At 42.3% G+C, this 22,903-nt stretch overlaps 1 protein-coding gene across 1 annotated transcript in view; it reads left to right on the plus strand.

Moving 5' to 3' along the window:
* ADGRD2 (adhesion G protein-coupled receptor D2) overlaps window positions 1-22,903 on the plus strand; it is a 238,968-nt gene that overhangs the window by 102,802 nt on the left and 113,263 nt on the right. Inside the window, exons 12-15 of the mRNA XM_069748470.1 lie at window positions 5,902-5,960; window positions 11,416-11,542; window positions 12,524-12,627; window positions 18,605-18,707. Coding sequence (XP_069604571.1) covers window positions 5,902-5,960; window positions 11,416-11,542; window positions 12,524-12,627; window positions 18,605-18,707 — 393 coding nt within the window. The remainder of the gene's footprint in view (window positions 1-5,901; window positions 5,961-11,415; window positions 11,543-12,523; window positions 12,628-18,604; window positions 18,708-22,903) is intronic.

The raw sequence follows: 22,903 nt of genomic DNA on the forward strand, positions 1-22,903 counted from the left end.
TGTTGGAGGTTCCTCTCTAATCCAAAATTTGGCGATCAATTTCCTAGCAATGAATAACAATCGTGCAATAGCTATTTTAAACATGTTGTCCGTAACAATTTCCTCCACATATCCCAATATGCAAGTCAGTGGAACCCTAGGGACAGAACATCCATACACCAGTTCAATACGATTTAAAACAACTATCCAGAAGGAGGACAGTCTAGGGCACTGCCACATCATATGCAATATCCCCGCCTGGGATTGTGAGCACCGAGGGCAGTCCGAGTTCTGCCTAAGCCCAGCCTTGAACAACCTGTCAGGGGTTCTATAGGCCCTATGGATTACGAATAACTGTGATAGCCTGCCTGGTTCACTCATTGATATCTTGGGCACATATTCTAGGACCGACTCCCATCTATCATTGTCAATTATTCCCAATTCAGCTTCCCATTTCCCTTTGGCTCGGATGGGATATTTTTCCAGGAAAGAAAAAAGTAGAAACCCATATATTTCTGAAATCGCCCCCTTCGTGCAGCTATTCTTAAGGATATAGTCGATCATGAGATCAATCTGTACCACTATGGCTCCCCTTTTATTCTGTGCCTGATAAGCATGAGAGATACGATTATACTGGAACAATTCAGACCGTGGCAACTGAAATTCTTCCTGCAACTCCTCAAATGTTTTAAGTCTGCCCTGACTTATCAGCTGCCCCAGCCATTTAATACCTGCTGCAGACCAAAAGTGAAAACCCTCCCTCTGCCTAAATTCCGGTAGATAAATGTTGTCCCAAATAGGCGAGAATCTGGTGAACCCACTCACTTCCCTAATGAGTTTGACTTTTTCCCATACTCTGTGAATTAATTTGATAGTGCACCCATGTGAACCCATTTTTTTGAATTGTCCTCCCTCCAAACTGTCACTCAAAACGTCTGCCTGTAGTAAGAACCTCAAGCTATTAGGTATTTGCACACTCCCTGCCTCCTCCCCCCATCCTTTGAGATGTTGACACTGTGCTGCTAAGAAGTATAGCCATGGATTAGGAAGTGCAAGACCCCCCTCTGTTTTGGCCCTCTGAAGTATCTCCTGTTTAAACCTAGGACTCTTTCCTCCCCATATTAATTCCCCAAACAAAGACCTAATCTTACGGAATCTGCATTGTGTAATCCAAATGGGAGAGTTATGTAGCACGTACAACAACTGTGGCATTACAATCATCTTTAAGAGGTTCACCCTACCAACCACCGATAAATGTAATTTGTTCCATGCCGCAATCTTGGTACGAATTTTCTGCATTAATGGACTTAAATTCAGTTCCTCAAAGGTAGTTAGAGGAAGAGCAATCTGAATACCCAAATATTTGAATTTTTGAACAATCTTTAATTTTGTGGTTATCGCCCTCTCTCCACTGCCCATACTGTCCCCCTCAATCAACAACATACAAGACTTATCCCAGTTTATTGTGAGACCCGAAAACCGACCAAACTCCTCAATCAAAGCAACCGCATTGCACAGGGACCTTTCAGAATCCTCCAGGAACAACAAAATATCGTCAGCATATAATGCAATTTTGTCTTCCCTCCTACCATAGATGTAACCTCTAACCTCCTGAGCACCTCTTATTTTAGCCGCTAACGGCTCCACGGCCAGAGCGAAGAGCAACGGGGACAGCGGACACCCCTGTCTGGTACCCCTAAACAGCGGGAAACTCTCTGACAAATTATTATTAACTCTAATTTTTGCCATTGGGAACGAGTACAGCAACTTAACCCAGGAGATGAATTTTGGACCAAACCCCAGGCGATCCAGTACCGACCACAAGTAACTCCACTCCACACAATCAAAGGCCTTGTGGGCATCTAAAGACACCACAACTCTTTTTCCGGCATTGTCTGCAGGAATTTGCATATTTAAAAATAGCCTTCTCAAGTTAATTGCCGTGGATTTATTGGGCATAAAGCCAGACTGGTCTGGGTGAATCAATTTATCGATCACTTGGGTCAGCCTGTTCGCCAGGGCCTTCGCCAAAATCTTTATGTCAGCCGTTAGAAGTGAAATTGGTCTATACGACTCCGGCTGTTGAGGATCTTTATCAGCTTTAGGAATAACCACCACGATGGCCTCTCTCATTGATGGGGGCAGCACTCCCCTCTCCAACGACTCAGAGAACACTCGCTCCAATTTGGGCATTAACTCTGCATTAAGAATTTTATAAACCTCTACTGGGATACCGTCCGTCCCCGGAGCCTTGCCCCCCGCCATATTCGCCAAAGCCGCCTTCAATTCTTCCTCCCCAAGCGGTCTATCCATCCACTCCCTTTCCTCTCTACCTAGTCTGGGTAAGTCAACCTCTTTCAGATATCTATTCATTTCCTCAGGACTTTTATCCACCCTAGAGGAATATAATTTACTATAAAATCTCCGAAAAACGTCTAAAATTTCCCCCCCCTGAGTAACCGTTTTACCTTCCTCTGTTCTTATGGAGTATACATGTGAAGAATCCCGCTGCGCAGAAACCACCACCGAGAGCAAATGTCCTACCTTCTCTCCCTCAGAATAAAATGTTTCCTTTTGAAAGGCTCTCAACCTATCTGCCCTACGCATATGGAGTTCATCGACCGCTACCTGAGCCGCCCTCATACGAAGTTGTGCTTCTCTTGAATTCTGAGAGGCCAGTGTCTCTTCCGCCACCCTCAGTTCCTCCATCACTGCATTGTCTTGAATTTTAGACTTAGTTTTATGTCTCGAGATGTCCCGGAATAAAATTCCTCTCAGGTATGCCTTCATGGTGTCCCACACTACAAGATTCCCCGCACTCCCTTCATTTATCCTGAAAAACTCCCCGAGTTCAGTTCCCACCTGTTCCATATCCAAATACTGTAGCCAGGAGGGGTGAAATTTCCATCCCAACCCCGTCAGACCACTCTTCCCAGTCATTTGTACAGAGACCAGTACTGGGCTATGGTCCGATATTACTCTAGGCCTATACTCCACCTCATGTATTAGATTATTCACCCCCCCATTTCCCAAAGCCACATCATTGCCCTTGTGTTTATTGCACACTGACAGTGCACTCCCTCACTGGCTTTAAAGAGAAGTGACAAGCCAGCAGGAGAGCACTCTTTTCATGGTTTGTCACTGACTGCACCCTCCCTCGCCAGCTATGAAGAGAAGTGATGAGTCAAACAAAATCCTCCTCCGTGAATGCTTTTTTTTTCTCCAGTAGAGCTTGCCACTCATCCATCACAAATAGAATTTTTTTTTTTAAAGGAAATGTCATTAGAAATAAATTTCATATATGCTTGTTTTGTCTAGGACATTAAAATGGCTGTTGTCTTGTGCCTATGAACATGTGCAACAGGAAGCTCTGCTGCTGTGACCTGGTGATAGCTTGACAGTCTGTGGTATCTCTAGCGCACATCAGCCTCTCGGCGTTCAGATAGACAGGGTGGCCAGCAGTGTGAGCAGCCTCTTTTTACCTCAGCACCTCTGGTATCTCCAGTATTAGATCAGATAGATAGGATGGACAGCAGTGTGAGCAGTCTCTTCTTAACTCAGCACATCTGCTATCTCCAGTATTAGATCAGAGAGACAGGGTGGTCAGCAGTGTGAGCAGCCTCTTCTCACCTCAGCACCTCTGATATCTCCAGTATTAGATTACATAGACAGGGTGGTCAGCAGTGTTGTTCTGCTCTTCTTACCTCAGCACCTCTGATATCTCCAGTATTGGATTACATAGACAGGGTGGACAGCAGTGTGAGCAGCCTCTTCTCACCTCAGCACCTCTGGTATCTCCAGTATTAGATTACATAGACAGGGTGGTAAGCAGTGTGAGCAGCCTCTTCTTACCTCATCTCCTCTGGTATCTCTAGTATTAGATCAGATAGACAGGGTGGTCAGCAGTGTGAGCAGCCTCTTCTTACCTCAGCACTTCTGGTATCTCCTGTATTAGATTACATGACAGGATGGACAGCAGTGTGAGCAGCCTCTTCTTACCTCACTGCCCCTGGTATCTCCAGTAATAGATCAGAAAGACAGGGTGGATTGCAGTGTTGTCCTGCTCTTCTTACCTCAACACCCCTGGTATATTCAGTATCAGATCAGATTAGGTAAACTGCAATGTGATCAGTCTCTTCTTGCCTCACCATTCCCGTTATCTCTTGTATTAGATCAGGTGGACAGCAGTGTGAGCAGCCTCCTCTTACCCCAGTGTCCCTAGTATCACCAGTATTCAGAAAGACAAGGTGGACAGCACTGTTGTCCTGCTCTTCTTACCTCAGCACAACTCATATATCCAGTATTACATCAGATAGGGTAGACTGCAATGTAAGCAGTCTCTTCTTGCCTCAGTATTCCTGCTATCTCTAGTATTAGATCAGGTGGATAGGAGTGTGAGCAGCCTCTTCTTACCTCAGCATCCCTAGTATCACCAGTATTAGTCCAGAAAGACAGGGTGGAGAGCAGTGTTATCCTGTTGTTCTTGCCTCAGCACCTCTGGTATGCCCAGTATCAAATCAGACTAGGTAGACTGCAATGTGATCAGTCTCTTCTTGCCTCACGATTCCTGTTATCTCTAGTATTAGATCAGGTCGACAGCAGTGTGAGCAGCCAACTCTCCCCTCAGCATCCCTAGTAGCTCCAGTATTAGATCAGACAGACAATGTGGACAGCAGTGTGAGCAGCCTCTTCATACCTCAGTGCCCTTAATATCTCCATTATTAGGTCATATAGGCAGGGTGTACAGCAGTGGGATCCTGCTCTTACCTCCGCACCAGTGGTTTCTCCATCATTAGAGCCGATAGACAGGGTGGACAGCAGTGTGAGCAGCCTCTAATTACCTCAGCACTAGTGGTATCTCCAGTGTTAGATCAGATAGACAGGGCGGACAGCAGTGTGAGCAGCCTCTTCTTACCTCAGCACTCCTGGTATCTCCAGTATTAAATCAGATAGACAGGGCAGACAGCAGTGTGAGCAGCTTCTTACCTCAGTGCCCCTAATATCTCCATTATTAGGTCTTATAGACATGGTGGGCAGCAGTGAGATCCTGCTCTCATCTCAGAACTTCTGGTATCTCCAGAATTATCTAAGAATATCCACTGGTGTCCCATCTTCCAGCACACTAAACAAAGTCTTAATGCCAGATTCCTCTGTACATACTCACAAGCTCCTGTCCTATTAACATTCTAGAACAGGTTTCTTGAAATGAAATGAGATGGCAGCCATTTTGATTCTAGAGTGACAACTTCTCTACACAAAATTTTTAGTGGTATTTCCTAGTTAAAGGAAATGTGATTATAAATGAATTCCTAAATACAGTCTAATTTTTTTTTTTTTAATTCCCAGAGAACCATTTTATAAACTGATGGAGAAATTGTTCTGGTCTGTCCGATGATTATTTGTGGTCCCTCCTCACCTCAAACTGTGCTTTGTAGTTTTTGCACTAATTTTATATTTATTTCTTACACTCCTGAAAGGGTGTAAAGGGATAAAGATATAGTGCAATATTCACATCCTTCTAATTCACAAAGGTATAAAAGAAAACCTTGTACATGTTACAATGTTAGAAATGTAGCACAATGAATGTGGTTGTACTCTAGGTTTCGCCTATTTCAGGGCTTCATCAGGGGCATATCTAGCATGTCACATTTCTAAAATTAATATGCTGTGCCCAATATTAGCAAATTATTTATCCTAATTAACATTATTTTGAAATGTTTTTCAGTTCATTAGACTTTACATACTGTATACAAGCTACATTGCCATGAAGCAAAATTATCATTTTTCTGTTTCAGCCATATCTGATCTTGCTACTAAGTTTTATTCAACTTTAATTGCGACTTCTCCATACTGAAGTATGACTATACTTACAGCTGTTCTTTACTCTTTTCATTACTGATTGTTTGTTACAATGTTTAACAGAACGGATCGATCAAGCTGAGAACCAATCCGGTCTGTGTTTTTTGGGATTTCAGCATTGGGTAAGTGCTTTACGGAAATGTTACGGATACAATATATAGGGCTTATATCTGTGCTGGATTCATTCAGGAAACAGCAGTTTACTGCGATGACTTTGTAGAGGCCGGTAAACATTTCCATTGAAGCCAGTAGATGGCGGAGTTTATTCGCGGCTCTTAATCCCCACGTTCTTTACACAAATCACCTGCAGTATATGATGTTACACGGTGATGGGTCATAGAACAGTTACCCGTTTTTTTTTTTTTGCAATGTGTTTCTATTTAGAGGCTAAAGGGCTTTCAGAAGTGCTTCAGGAACAAACAAGACTTTAAAGAAAAGCAACATTTTATAAAAAACAAAAAGTGATGTAATTCGCAAACAGTCTGACATCCATTTTAGACAATAAAAAGTGAGATACTACAGCAATAGCCAGTTGTGTATGTGTGTATATACATATATAATGTGTGATTGTGCATGTGTCTATGTATGTGTACATATAATGTACCAGATATGTATATACAACTTGTTGTATATACTGTATGTGTATATCTGTATATACAACATGTATTCGGTGAAAATCCGCTATATATATTCACCGGACATAGTGTGCATAAGTGTGTTTGTGTCTATGGTGTATGTGTGTGTGTGTATATATATATATATATATATATATATATATATATATATATATACATATATATATATATATATATATATATATATATATATATATATATATATATATATATTAAAAAAAAGTGTTGAAATAACTATGCACTCTATGTATTGCATGTGTAGGTGCATACATGTTTGTACACACACACACACACACACACACACACACACTATAATAAAAGAGCTCCTGGTCATTCCAATAGACGTGGACTGGATAGCCCAGGGAGGACAGCCACAATGTAGGAGATAGCGTTAGACACCGACTGAAGTCTGCTATGTCTAGGGGTTGCTATATTTGCTATGTCTGTCAGAGACCACAGGCTCAAAAAAGCTACTGTCGGACTAACTTGGCCAAAGCCATTTAGTCTTGCAGATTCCAGAAAAATCCGACCACCCTTAACCCCTGTAGAGGGTTCTGGTCTTGCATTGGGGTCCAGTAGATTACTTCCATAGAAAGACTGACATCCAGAATAAGAAACCTAAGGCAGAAAGGGTCGACAAGCAAGGTCAAAGCCAAGATGTCATGTCAAGGACAAAATCAGAAGAGAAGCGAGTAGTCAAAATACAAGCCGCAGTCAGAACACGAGAAATACAAAACAGACTACAGGAGACAAGTCAGAGCCTAGTCAGAGAGCCTAGTACTAGCTAAACAAACTAATAAATGGCAACTAGACACAGTCTACTGGGGTTTATAGAGAAGGGAGCTCCTACACATGGCTTCAAGCCGTGAGCTAATTATTTATCAGCTCACTGCAGTCTAATAGCAAAGAGGGAATGGTCTCAGCATTGTTGAAACCTAAACATCCACACACTGCCGGTGTCCAGCAGTAATCGTTTTAGTGCGGCGCCGCTGAGCGACCCGGGCAGGGGTTACGGCAATATGTTTAGACACCGATGACTGTACCTATCTTTGCGCAGAGGCCTCTGAAACTTTAGGACCAGGTTTTTCAGTGAAAGATTGATTTAATCGTCTGGCTAAGATGCTAGCATTAATGTCTCCAGCTGGGACCCCTCATCTCTCTTCTGGTCCATAACTTTCCAATGCACTAAATATTGTAGGGACCCTCTCATTATCTGTGAATCTAGAATTTTTTGAACTTCAAATTCTAGATTACCTTTAACCAAGACAGGAGGAGCAGGATTCCAAACAGGAAGAACAGGCGAGTGGTGAACTTTAAGCACAGATTTAAGGGACACATTGGGTATTCGAAAGAAAGGGGGAAGCTTCAACCGAGTGGCCACAGGATTGACAAGTTATTTCTTATGGTTCATTGAATTTGGATCCGAGCATAGTGGAGGTAATCTTAAGTTTAATTTTTTTTGTGGATAACCACACCGTGTCTCCCACCCCAAAATTTGATCCATCAGTTCATCTTTTATTAGCATAGGATGACTCTGCTCTGTGCCATTTTCAGGGTTAATTTTATCGCAGTGAGGGGGGTACAGGGCCGGATTGCTGTGGGCTGAAACGGAGTTCTCTTTGCCCTGAAACCCCTCTTACTAACAGGAGTCAGACAGTTGTGGGGTGCTTTCGTGACTTACTTGTAATCTGAAAGTCCTTATTACCTTGCCGTCCATGGGACCGGATCCGGATGCAGCTACAGATATGACAGGAGGCCATAGGTCTGGTTCAACAGGTTCGGCTTTACTGTGTAATAAAGATGCATGTAATTGCAGCATACAAATTGACAGTCCCTTTTTGGTAATGTTTCCCTGGTCCTGGGACTCACTCCGATGTAAAGGCTATGGAGACGGTAGGGCGTTAGTCAAACAAGACATTGCCCTCCAAAGCCTTAACATTGGAGCCAGAGTGGAGGAGGGTGAGTGATGAGTTTTAGTCAAGAAGTGCTGGATAATGAAGGTGCCAACGTGTTATAAGAAAATGGATGTAACAGAGGCGGAAGGGATCCTTTAGTGAAAGTTTTTTTTTTTTTTTTTTTTTTTTTTAACAGTAGGAAGACACAACCCAAGCTTCATGTGGACGCTGGGACAGTCTTGGGCCCAGGGCCCTGAAAAGATACTGAGTGTCATGTCTCGGTCTCCCTGGTTAGAAGAGGTCAACTGGGTTACAGTGAAAGGAATTGATGGTGGGCTTCATGGAAACTTATGCCAGATGGGAAGCTCCTGGGATCAACAGAAGTTGTTGAGGAGGGGGCAGGTCAGACGGAATGGAGTTAAGGACTTATAATCCACAGGACCAGAGGAACATGACCAAAAAGGGACTCAATTTGTATGCCAAAATTGCTTGTATCCATATTACACAGTGAAGCAGTAATACAAATTAAAAGAAAAAATAGAAAAAATGTGTGCACGCTTCTGGACAAATACTCCAGCAGAAATATACATCAGTTATACAAAAAGTTAAAAAACTTTAAAATGAAAACCGGGTCAGAGGATAATAAAATTTATATCTATGTTGCTGACAAAATAATCATATAAGGGCCCAAAAATAATGCATACGGAATTTTATGGATGCATAAAATCAAAACAATACAAAAAAGGAGGTAATTGGGGATGACAAATAAAATAAAATACAAATCAAAGCACAATATAAAGTGCAAAAAAGTGCATAGTATTCTTTTTTAAAAAGACAAAATAAATGAGACTTAACTCGTAGTAAAAAAAATGTTGAAAAGGACTTTAACATTAATATGAATCCATATTGGATAGTGAGGGTGCAAAAATGCAGACAAAAATTCCCACAGATATATAAAAGCATTTTTTTGGGCAATGTACCTTTTACAGTCCGGTCTGGTGGAGTCAGACAACGCGCACACCCCGACGCGCGTTTCGGATTGAAAATCCTTCGTCAGTTTACGGTGTACTCTGTTTTGCAGAATCACACCTCCGGATGTCGTGAAGGGGTTAAATAAATGTTTTTACTTTTTTTTTTTCGGTGGGGGGGGATTATAAGAACCCATAATGTATATAAACAAAGGAAAATTGTAATTAATGGTTGTTTTGACTAAAGAAAAACCATTCTATATATAACCATTATGATAAGCCAATGATAGAAATGACTGAGCAATAGGTTAATGGACAACAAAGTAAATTTAAACAGTGGCGTCAGATGAGCGAGCGCCAATAACCATAGCCTACGTTCGGTCTCTCATGTGGTCCCGTGTGAAAGTTAATTGCCCACCTTGGTATATAAAAGTGAGGTCGAATACAGTGTGTCAGCGAAGTAGGCGGATTTTCTCCATCTCATGTATTCACTCTGTAATTGTCCTAATTGACACTGTCGGTGCCAAGGTAGCACTTTCTAGTACGTATTCAGTTTCTACATTAGCTTAAAATTATTTTCTACGAAGTCTCTGCACAAATTAATGACAATGTGCTATGAGCAAATGTCTTATTCTATAAAAATCTCATTTTTGTTAAATGTTTTTTAAATTTTTGATAGTATTTTTTTTTTTTAATCTGAAAAACAAAACAATAGGACCTGTAATCCCTGTTCTTTCCAGCAGCCATCTGGACATAGGCTGCAAGATACTTCTTGATCTTTACATTGATCTGGGCAAAGATCATTGTGAAGTTGCGGGAGGAGGTGAGCTGTGACATCACCTATTGTAAACTGTGGATCGTGTGTTATTTACAGTATATAGGTGAAATCTGTCATTGTTATGTTGAAGTCTTCGCCGGGGGGCGTGCCCTTTTACCTTCTCTGCAAGATCCTGCTAATCACAGCTTGGCAGCTGATCTGTAATTGGTAGCATCTAGAAGGGAGGGGTTAAAGAACACGCCCCCAGAGAAGACTCTGAAGAAATGCCCTGCCGAACTACAAGCAGAGATTTCACTTGTTGCCCTTGAAAATAAATGTGAATATTTACACAATAGAATGACACAAGAAAATTAGTGACGCTCAGGTACTTTTATTTTTTTACAAAGCGTTTAACTCAAATTTTTTTAAGTTAGTTGAAAGGTCTTCTTTGAGATGTAGCCAGCGTCATCCATTTTAATTGTTTCTCTAACTGGTTTTTGGTTACTCTTCTTGGTTATTTATGGTCTTTTTAAGCATATAATGTATAAAAATGAGTTATTTTCTCAAGGTCAACCTGTATGCTTTCCCTTCAGTGTTACTGCTCCACCCCAAAGGAGGCAGATATACCAGATGGCCTGATAAATGAAAGATAGGAATAATAAAAAGTGATGACAAAACTGACCACACATGATTAGTCCCAGTCATCTGGCGCATTAGTTACTGTGCTGCATAGACCTTTGAGCCAAATAAAAAACTTTAACACTGTCTTGTGTTTATATTTTCCCTACTTACGCCCAGAAAACATCTGGCCTCAGCATATTTGAGCCTAAAAAATACAAAAATTAAAAATAGCTTCTTTTTTTCCCTAAAATTCTGTATGTGAAAGCACCCTGTGGTGTCTTTCACACTTATACAAAATAATGGCCAAATAACTATTTGCAAATCCAAATGAGGAGTAGGTCCAAAACAAAATCCCCAAAGTTTTTCATTAACCTTTTTGTGATAACATTCCACTACCGGTTTTGGGTTGCACATGCTGGTGAAAATACTGATCCCAAACTGCCACATAAGGATATATTAGAGTTCTAACTCTTTGTAAAGGAGAAAAGAAACGAGTGAGGAACATAAAGCATAGTGAGAGTCCAAGCAAACATGAGCAGATCCGAGTTGCTGCTTTAAGCAATAGTTTTCTCACTTGAGTGCTGGCTTCACAGCCACACAGCTCAGTACTAATGGATATCTTCTTCAATGCGGTTTCTGTCTGTGTCCCAAAGAGAAGAAAGAGCTTAGATGATGTGATGTTCTTGGCTTCTCTGTTTTAGGCCAGAAAGTGGAGGAGGCTGGTCTACAGATGGGTGTCAGATGAAAAATACCTTCCCTCACTCAACAAGTTGTTTTTGTAACCACACCACCAACTTTGCGGTCTTGTTGCAAGTTTATGACGTTCAGGTAAAACAAATCTCAATCAGTGACTTTTATTACTGTAATTGGCAAAACCTTGTTTGAATATTCTATTAAGATCTGTTCCGATAAGTAATGTGGTTCCTAACATTGACCAGGTTGTGGTCCACCACTGACCTGTACTCTTTTTCTCAACTCCACATATTAACGCTCCCTGGTGTCACGCCGTTAATGGCGATAAAGGGGCAGAACGGCGTACTGGGACCCACACCTGTCCCTGCCACTATAATGGGGCCCTGGCTTTCCCTTCTCTCAGGGGTACCTATGATGGTTAGGAGGCCTGAGCCGCCAGCGTATCCCTGTCTCCTGTGCAGACCCTATTAGTGGCCCCCTCTCCCCCCAAGGGAGGTGGACTGCACCAGTGTATAAATACAACAATAAACGGTATACAGACAAGGTAACTAAAAGTCTCAAACTCACCAAATGCTCGCACAACCACAGAGGAAACACAGAGAAGGGAAGAGAAGGAAAAAAATAGGAAGGAAAACAGGTTTAACATTAAACCAAAACAGCAGACACCAATCTCTGTAAATAAACCTCCAAGCTCCTAATACCACGCTCCTTCAACCTTCAAGCCAGGCAGCAGAACTGACCACTGACAATAGCTGTAGTCAAGGCTGGGTCTATGTAGAGGAGGAGATTACAAAATCCACTTCAGCTAAGACCCAGCTCTCAGCAACTAGGTTAACTCCTGCACTGCTGGCACAAAGCAGCCAGGTCAGAATACAGGAGAAGAGCTTCTGTTCACTGTGTGTGAACGAGGCCCAGAGAGCTGCGGTTCTCTGGAACCTCTCTGTCGCGGTAGCCCCGTGACACCTGGTTTCCGAATAAATGTATACTTTTTGTTCTAATGGGTGGACCTTACTAAAACATGTCATACAGATTGTGTTGTGAATAGTTTTCATAGTTTTTGTTGTTTTTATTTAATAACATGGACATTCACGTAACACATTTTATTTCTATGTACAGAGAAGTGAAGAAGAAGAGTGGATTCTGAAGACCTTGACTTTTATTGGATGCGGAGTATCACTAAGCGCTCTTGTAGTAACTTTTATTCTTTTCCTTGTTGTTGGGTAAGCACCCACTTGATGCTTTTACCACTTTATTAATGTTATCGCCTTCATTCTTTGCAGCGCCAAGTTATATGGGCATAATGTAAAAAATACGTTTTTTGCAACGATATTTTTCAAACACAATGGACATGAAAATTAATATTTCTGTACCAGCAGGAGTGATTATGTAAGTTAGTTAATGATCCTTACATCTTACTGAACATTTTAAGACAAAGATTTGAAGTGCAAATTCAAAGAACGCTATATACTATACATGTATGACACAAGGACTGTGTATTTAGAGAAAGATTCAGATGTAGAGTGATGGAAAACTATTTATGTGAATAAGGCTCTTTCAAAGAAAAGTCCAGCAATAACTTTGCATGGCCTGCCTTTCCTCCGTTACAGAGAAATCCGCATTTGAATTGATTATTTTCAACTGATGTTTCTATGTATAAGCAACTGCGCAAAGTCTTCGCAAAAAATGCTATAATTTTTTTTGTAGACAAAATGGTTCTATCCTTTTAAAAATCTGTCAGTGGGTTTTTGCTATGTAATCTGAGAGCAGCATGATGTAGGGGCACAGACCTGGATTCCAGCGATGTGTCACCTACTCGTCTTTGTTTTGCTGTTTCAATAAAATCAGTATTAGATCAGCAGGAGATTATCACTGCAGGACTAAGTGTCTCGTGCCTCCTGGTCCAACACACCGCCACTGCTGAATGGCTGCTTTGTGTACACTACATATTGACAGAAAGCTGCCAATCAGTGCTGTGGGCGGGGTTAGACACAGCTCAGCATTCCGAGATCTGCTAGATCTGCAGCAGAGGAAACGATGAGCTTATCACAACTGTTGCACCTAGTAAATGAAGTGATAGTGATGAGCTGGTACTAAAATTCTTTAGTGCTCGTTACTCAAGTCTAGCAAACCGTAATGCTTGGGTGCTCAACACGAGCAACGAGTATAATGGAAGTCAATGGGAAGCTCAAGCATTTTTCCAGGCCCCCTTCCAGAGGTCTATAGGTCTAAAAATTGCTGAAATCAATGGAATCAGTGCTGAAATGGCATGGGAACAGCATGGGGGAGACCCCTGGAAGCATCTCTGAATCACAGGTCGGTGCTGAGAACAATGTTGTCAGAGTAATACGCCACTTTTATGGACTGACAATAAAACATACAAACACGCAGTTAAAATGGATTTGAATGGAAAAAAACGTTAAGAAATATTGTTTAAAGGATAATTACTAGTATACAAGGCAAAATAAATAGGGGAAAAAAATGCTTCTATTCACCTTGGGCTAAGTTCACATGTGTTTTTGCACCTTTGCATTTCTTTCTATGGTGAAAAAAAACCTTCTACAGGAAATGTAATGTTGGCATTTTAATCTTATCTGTCCATATGTGGTGTGTGAGACATGATCAAACACATCCTGTTTACTTTCAAAGTTCCTCCTTCATAAATTAACTTATTTCTTATTTTTCAGGACCATTTGGAGGCCGACACTATTTGTAGAGAGGTCATCACTCGGCCCTTACTATTGTCAGAGGGCCATCAGTTGGCCCTTACTAATGTCAGAGGGCCTTCAGTCGGCCCTTACTATTGTCAGAGGGCCATCAGGCGGCCCATACTATTGTCAGAGGGCCATCAGGCGGCCCTTACTATTGTCAGAGGGCCATCAGGTGGCCCTTACTAATGTCAGAGGGCCTTCAGTCGGCCCTTACTATTGTCAGAGGGCCATCAGGCGGCCCTTACTATTGTCAGAGGGCCATCAGTTGGCCCTTACTAATGTCAGAGGACCTTCAGTCGGCCCTTACTATTGTCAGAGGGCCATCAGGCGGCCCATACTATTGTCAGAGGGCCATCAGGCGGCCCTTACTATTGTCAGAGGGCCATCAGTTGGCCCTTACTAATGTCAGAGGGCCTTCAGTCGGCCCTTACTATTGTCAGAGGGCCATCAGGCGGCCCTTACTATTGTCAGAGGGCCATCAGTTGGCCCTTACTAATGTCAGAGGGCCTTCAGTCGGCCCTTACTATTGTCAGAGGGCCATCAGGCGGCCCTTACTATTGTCAGAGGGCCATCAGTTGGCCCTTACTAATGTCAGAGGGCCTTCAGTCGGCCCTTACTATTGTCAGAGGGCCATCAGGCGGCCCTTACTATTGTCAGAGGGCCATCAGGCGGCCCTTACTATTGTCAGAGGGCCATCAGGCGGCCCTTACTATTGTCAGAGGGCCATCAGGCGGCCTTTACTATTGTCAGAGGGCCATCAGGCGGCCTATACTATTGTCAGAGGGCCATCAGGCGGCCCATACTATTGTCAGAGGGCCATCAGGCGGCCCATACTATTTTCAGAGAGCCATCTGTCACGGGTGCATCAGAGACTGCAGAATATTGCTCTGTATCTGACTGCAGAAAGTCTCAGCAGTTTGCTTTGCAGACTTCTTCCTGGTCCTTCTGAATTTAGGAGCCAGTGACAACCTCCCCCGGCTTTAGTTGACACACCTGGACCAGGGTGGTTGTAACTCCCAGTTGGCTGCTGGGAGTTGCCGGTGATATTTCAATTTTCCTGTTGAGGTTATCTTCCTCTTTGGTGTTTGAAAGACGTCTGTTTCTCTCTGAGTCTGCTCAAGCTAAGTGTTCCCCTTGTTTGTGTATCCCATCTGTCTCTAGTGATAGTGGGGATTGAGTAGTGTACATCCTGTCCTCCCCTATGCAGGGCTTACTACTAGGGTCAGGCAGGGTTTAGGTATCCTGCTCGGTGATGGGTGCAGAACCTATATAGGGACTTTAAGGCAGACAGGGTGACGTTAGATCTGCCTAGGGCTATCCACTCCCCGCTTCCATTGTGTATGGTTCCCTTCCACTTATCCCTTCTTGTTGCACTTTCTTTCCTACAGTGTGTGTGACACCATCAGGTGGCCCTTACTATTGTCAGAGGGCCAGCAGCCAACCCTCACTAAGCATTTTTGTAAGGCCAGCAGTCAGCTATGCTTTGAATAGCCGTATATAGCTACTGCAAAATAATTTATGCATCTGAGGTGGACACATTTTCTTTTTCTTATTAATACTGTAAAGTTTGAATCTTGGAGGGACAGCAGGTGGCCCCACTATTTTTAGAGGTTCAGCAGATGTCTTGTGAATAGATGAGACCAAGATCATTTTTTGGTAAAACAAATCATTCTACGGTTTACTGTAAATGTAATGAGGCCTACAAATAAAAAAACACAGTAGTTAGTCAAATATGGTGTACATTCAAAGAAATGTAGGGGTTGCTTTGCTGCCTCTGACCCGGGTACATGCTGTGTGACAGAGAAGTGCAGGGAAAGAGAAAAAATGTGTAATGTGAAACCTGCTGTAACTGCTGTGAAGAATGTGGATGTGCTGCATAAAGAAAACCATAAAATTGTTCATTTGAAAGTTGAGATGGACGGTGTCTCTATGTATGCAGAATCGTCTATAGGGAGCCTACAGCAGAGCAGAGAGGACCCTGACGGTGTGGAAAGTGGAGCCACAGGTATGCAGAATAATGGACACTATTTTCATGTGATAGGAGGTCAGGGCACAGATGCCCCGGAGTCCTTGGTCATGACTGCGGCCCTGGCCCTCCCTCATACATAAAGAAGCCCCCAGAAATGGATAGAAGCTAAGCACTGGAGAGTTCAGAAGCAGTAGTTCCAGCTCCTGTAGCGTAAAATCTCCCACCACTACCACTTACAGCTGCTACAGTGAAACTGCAAATGGACGCATTAAACCAGTTAATTTTGCCTGCTTTGAATTTGAGTACAGATCTCCAAAGCAGACTAGCTTCAGCAGAGCTTGTTGCCGCTTGGACGAGGCAGTGCTGCAGTGCTTCCAGCTTGCAAATGATGTTGACGTTTAAGAGATGGAGGGTGAGGAGGAAGAGATGCACGAACTGCTGTAGAAGGTGGGGTCAACCCTTATTGAACCACGGTCCACAATCCTTGGGGTTGGTAGCATGTTTGCCATCCCAGGATCCGACTGGGTCCCGACTTCTATAATGTTCATCCAGTGTGACGTCAGGGAAATGTAGCATCCCTTGCCACATGTACATGTTTAAGTTTGCCTTCCCAGTAACGGCGTTAGTCAGGGCATCGCTGATATTATGCGACACGTGCTTGTGTAAGCCGGGACGGCACACCAGGAGAAATATTTGTGGCTGGGAACAGAGTGTGAGAGACGGTTGTCGCCATGAGGTTGAGGAAAGGTTCCATCTCCACAAGCCTAAACTGCAACATTTTTAGGGCAAGAAGTTTGGAAATGTGGCCGTTTAGTATTGTAGCCTTTGAGTGGGTGGCTTTTACAGCGTTTGGGCCAAGTAGTTGGGTGCTTTGGTTGCATGTGCCTGAGCATGCTGATGGTGGTCCAGTTGCTAGTTGTGCTGTCACTGCTGATGCTGTCATGACAGATGTTGCAAATGGCAACTGAGTCAACTGGACTGTCTTAAAAAAAAAAAAAAGTGCCAGACTCGGAAACACTTAACCCTTGGCTTGGCAACTTCACCTGTGTTGGTGCTCTGGGGAACAGTTGCCCACCTTGTGTCTGTTTGTTGTGGTACTGCGGATCCCTTGCTGTGCATGTCACCTTCCCAGGTTGGGTCAGTGACTTCATTATCCACCACCTCGCCTTTCTCGTCAGCACCCTGGTTATCCTCCTGACAAAACACCACTTGTTGGCAATTGTCTCATCATCATCCACCTCTTACGACAGTAATTGCCTTTTCCCACCATCTCATTCTTGTGAGCATGGCTGCTCAAATATTTGGGCATCGCTACATGCGATCTCCTCATGTCCCCCTTGAAACGGACAAGACAAGAGCCCAGAATCTATAAATGCAAATGTGAACATTCAGAATGCCCAAGTGTGGGATCACTTGTCTCTGAGCACTTGACATGGTGGAGGGAAGAAGGATCAGGGTGAAGATTGTGGTCCAAATCATGGCTACGGAGACTGGACTGTGTGGAAGACAGGGTGGTGCTGGCAAAGTAACTATCTGCTATCCATCGAACAACCTTTTCACACTGGTCTGGCTTTGACTGGTGTTCCGTGCCCCACTACAAAGTGGGACATGAAGCTAGATCGACATTGTGTGTTTGTTGTGCTCCTGCAGCAGGCACAGTTTTACCTTGCCCACGGCCTCGGCCTCTGCCCTCACCCTCTGCCCTCACCATCAGCATCACGTCCACTTGCATAAAGAATGTGCAATTCACCCTATCCTGTCGTACATGATCCCTTCAGCACAATCTCTCCCTAAGTGCTGCTAACAGCAGTATGAATATTGATTTTCGTTAGCCCTAGGAAGGGCTGTTGTACTTAAATGAAATTTGAAATTGTTGAATTCTTGGCTACAATTCTGTCCCTCTCTCATCAGCACCTCTCCCTGCTCTACCTGTGTCCGGGGTGCAGTGCGACGAACATGGCTTCACCGGTCTTATATAGCCCTGATGAGGCTATACAACCAGCCAATCACAGTAATGCCACCATCAAGATGGCTATGGCATTACAGTGACTGGCAGACAATTGTCACATATTTATTGGCTGTCTAAAAAGCACCAAACATGTGGGACCGGGACTCGAGCTCCAGCTCGAGCAAAAAAAAAAATTCTCGCTGCGTAACAAGCATCCCGAGCACACTGATGCTCGAGCAAGTAATGAATAGTGACGAAGCACGTTCACTCATCACTATAAGTGACCCATCACTGCAGCTGTGGTCTCTGCCCCTACATCATGATGCTGTCAGATTACATAGCAAAAACCTAATGACAGACTCCCTTTGAACCAAAACACGTACAAATACGTTCTATAATATTTGATGCTTTTAAATTGATAGTTTTTAATTTGTTTCAAGATGTCTGATCATCACCTTTGATACATAGTATCTGATTTCCTAATCTGAATTGCAGTTAGAATTTTTTTATACTGTAATTTCTGCAGGTTTCATTTATTTGCGTTTTATGTACTAAATATTCTTTAATTTCAGAGTTCCTAAATCAGAGAGAACAACCGTTCACAAGAATCTGATATTTGCTCTGGCTGCTGCAGAAACATTGCTCATGTTCAGCGAGATGGCTAAAAACAATAAGGTCAGTATTGTAGCTGGTTTATAAAAAAAAAACTGCTGCATAAAACACTAGCTTTAGTACTATGCTAATATATATCTATCTATTATCTGTCTATCTATTATCTGTCTATCTATTATCTGTCTATCTATTATCTGTCTATCTATTATCTATATATCTATTCTGTCTATTTATCTATTATCTCTATCGATCTAGTATCTGCCTATTACCTGTTGTCAATCTGTTGTCTATCTATCTAGTATCTGTTATCTATCTATATCTATTTATTATCTATTCTCTATATATTATACAGTACAGACCAAAAGTTTGGACACACCTTCTCATTTAAAGATTTTTCTGTATTTTCATGACTATGAAAATTGTAAATTCACACTTAAGGCATCAAAACTATGAATTAACGCATGTGCAATTATATACTTAACAAAAAAGTGTGAAACAACTGAAATTATGTCTTGTATTCTTGGTTCTTCAAAGTAGCCACCTTTTGCTTTGACTGCTTTGCACACTCCTGGCATTCTCTTGATGAGCTTCAAGAGGTAGTCACCGGAAATGGTTTTCACTTCACAGGTGTGCCCTTTCAGGTTTAATAAGTGGGATTTTTTGCCTTTATAAATGTTGGAACCATCAGTTGTGTTGTGCAGAAGTCTGGTGAATACACAGCTGATAGTCCTACTGAATAGACTATTAGCTGCTTTTTTCTTGCCATAGTACAAATTCTAAGTAAAGAAAAACGAGTGGCCATCATTACTTTAAGAAATGAAAGTCAGCCTGAAAAAATGGGAAAACTTTGAAAGTGTCCCCAAGTGCAGTGGCAAAAAACCATCAAGCGCTACAAAGAAACTGGCTCACATGAGGACCGCCCCAGGAAAGGAAGACCAAGAGTCACCTCTGCTTCTGAGGATAAGTTTATCCGAGTCACAAGCCTCAGAAATTGCAGGTTAACAGCAGCTCAGATTAGAGACCAGGTCAATGCCACACAGAGTTCTAGCAGCAGACACATCTCTACAACAACTGTTAAGAGGAGACTTTGTGCAGCAGGCCTTTATGGTAAAATAGCTGCTAGGAAGCCACTGCTAAGAACAGGCAACAAGCAGAAGAGACTTGTTTGGGCTAAAAAACACAAGGAATGGAGATTAGACCAGTGGAAATCTGTGCTTTGGTCTGAGGAGTCCAAATTTGAGATCTTAGGCTCCAAACACCATGTCTTTGTGCGACGCAGAAAAGGTGAACGGATGTTCTTGCAGCGACATGCTATTCCATCCAGTTTGCGTTTAGTTGGACCATCATTTATTTTTCAACAGGACAATGACCCCAAACACACCTCCAGGCTGTGTGAGGGTTATTTGACCAAGAAGGAGAGTGATGGGGTGCTACGCCAGATGACCTGGCCTACACAGTCACCAGACCTGAACCCAATCGAGATGGTTTGGGGTGAGCTGGACCGCAGAGTGAAGGCAAAAGGGCCAACAAGTGCTAAGCATCTCTGGGAACTCCTTCAAGATTGTTGGAAGACCATTCCTGGTGACTACCTCTTGAAGCACATCAAGAGAATGCCAAGAGTGTGCAAAGCAGTCATCAAAGCAAAAGGTGGCTACTTTGAAGAACCTAGAATATAAGACATAATTTCAGTTGTTTCACACTTTTTTGTTAAGTATATAATTCCACATGTGTTAGTTCATAGTTTTGATGCCTTCAGTGTGAATGTACAATTTTTATAGTCATGAAAATACTGAAAAATCTTAAAATGAGGTGTCCAAGCTTTAGGTCTGTACTATATATTTAATTGTAATGTATATGTGTGTGTATGTATATATATATATGTGTGTATATATATATGTATATATATATGTAATTGTATATGTATATACAGTTATATGAAAAAAGTTTGGGCAATCTTAAGCTTAATGTTTTATAAAAATTGTTTTTTTTTGCAACATAGTAACATAGTTATTAAGGTTGAAGGAAGACTTTAAGTCCATCTAGTTCAACCCGTAGCCTAACCCAGTGTTCCCCAACTCCGGTACTCGAGAGCCACCAACAGGTCATGGTTTCAGGATCTCCTTTGTATTGCACAGGTGATAATTGCATCACCTGGCCAGGCAAGCATTCAATCACCTGTGCAATACTAAGGAAATCCTGAAAACATGACCTGTTGGTGGCTCTCGAGGACCGGAGTTGGGGAACACTGGCCTAACCTAACATGCCCTAACATGTTGATCCAGAGGAAGGCAAAAAAAACCATGTGGCAAATAATAAGCTCCACTTTGGGGAAAAAAATTCCTTCCTGACTCCACATACGGCAATCAGACTAGTTCCCTGGGTCAACGCCCTATCAAGGAATCTAGTGTATATACCCTGTAACATTATACTTTTCAAGAAAGGCATCCAGTCCCCTCTTAAATTTAAGTAACGACTCGCTCATTACAACATCATACGGCAGAGAGCTCCATAGTCTCACTGCTCTTACAGTAAAGAACCCGCGTCTGTTATTATGCTTAAACCTTTTTTTCCTCCAGACGTAGAGGATGCCCCCTTGTCCCTGTCTCAGGTCTATGATTAAAAAGATCATCAGAAAGGTCTTTGTACCGTCCCCTCATATATTTATACATTAACATAAGATCACCCCTTAGTCTTCGTTTTTCCAAGCTAAATAGCCCCAAGTGTAATAACCTATCTTGGTATTGCAGACCCCCCCCCCCCCCAGTCCTCTAATAACCTTGGTCGCTCTTCTCTGCACCCGCTCTAGTTCAGCTATGTCTTTCTTATACACCGGAGACCAGCACTGTGCACAGTATTCTAAGTGTGGACGAACTAGTGACTTGTATAGAGGTAAAATTATGTTCTCCTCATGAGCATCTATGCCTCTTTTAATGCATCCCATTATTTTTTGCCTTTGTAGCAGCTGCTTGACACTGGCCACTGAATGAGTTTGTTATCCACCCATACACCCAGGTCTTTTTCATTGATGGTTTTGCCCAGAGTTTTAGAATCAAGCGCATAGTTATACATCTTATTACTTCTACCCAAGTGCATGACCTTACATTTATCCTCATTAAAGCTCATTTGCCATTTATCAGCCCAAGCTTCTAGTTTACATAAATCATCCTGTAATATAAAATTGTCCTCCTCTGTATTGATTACCCTGCAGAGTTTAGTATTATGTGCAAATATTGAAATTCTACTTTGTATGCCCCCTACAAGGTCATTAATAAATGTTTAAAGAAGGCCCAATACTGACCCCTGTAGTACCCCATTGCTAACCGCGACCCAGTCCGAGTGTACTCCATTAATAACCACCCTTTGTTTCCTATCCCTGAGCCAGCTCTTAATCCACTTACACATATTTTCCCCTATCCCCATTATTCTCATTTTATGTATCAACCTTTTGTGTGGCACCGTATCAAAAGCTTTTGAAAAGTCCATATACACTACGTCCACTGGGTTCCCTTGGTCCAGTCCGGAATTTACCTCTTCATAGAAACTGATCAGATTAGTCTGACATGAACGGTCCCTAGTAAACCCGTGCTGATACTGGGTCATGAGGTTATTCCTCTTCAGATACTCCAGTATAGCATCCCTTAGAATGCCCTCCATGATTTTACCCACAGTAGAGGTTAAGCTTACTGGCCGATAATTTCCGAGTTCAGTTTTTGTCCCCTTTTTGAATATTGGCACCACATTTGCTATACGCCAGTCCTGTGGTACAGACCCTGTTGTTATGGAGTCTTTAAAGATTAAAAATAATGGTCTATCAATGACTGTACTTAATTCCTGCAGTACTCGGGGGTGTATCCCATCCGGGCCCGGAGATTTGCTAATTTTAGTGATTTTTAGACGCCGACGTACTTCCTTCTGGGTTAAGCAGGTGACATTTAATGGGGAATTTTTATCACTAGTCATTTTGTCTGCCATGGGATTTTCTTGTGTAAATACTGATGAAAAAAAGTCATTTAGCATATTGGCTTTTGCCTCATCCTCATCCACCATTTCACCCAGACTATTTTTAAGGGGGCCAACACTATCATTTTTTAGTTTCGTAGTTAAAGAATATTTTAGGATTATTTTTACTCTCTCTGGCAACGAGTCTCTCTGTCTCAATCTTTGCTGCCTTGATTTGCTTTTTACAGAATTTATTTAATTTTCTGTATTTAATGCCTCATCACTACCTACTTTCTTTAATTTTCTAAATGCTTTCTTTC

The sequence above is a fragment of the Ranitomeya imitator genome, chromosome 2, assembly GCF_032444005.1.
Source record: "Ranitomeya imitator isolate aRanImi1 chromosome 2, aRanImi1.pri, whole genome shotgun sequence".
In the NCBI taxonomy this organism is placed as follows: Eukaryota; Metazoa; Chordata; class Amphibia; order Anura; family Dendrobatidae; genus Ranitomeya; species Ranitomeya imitator.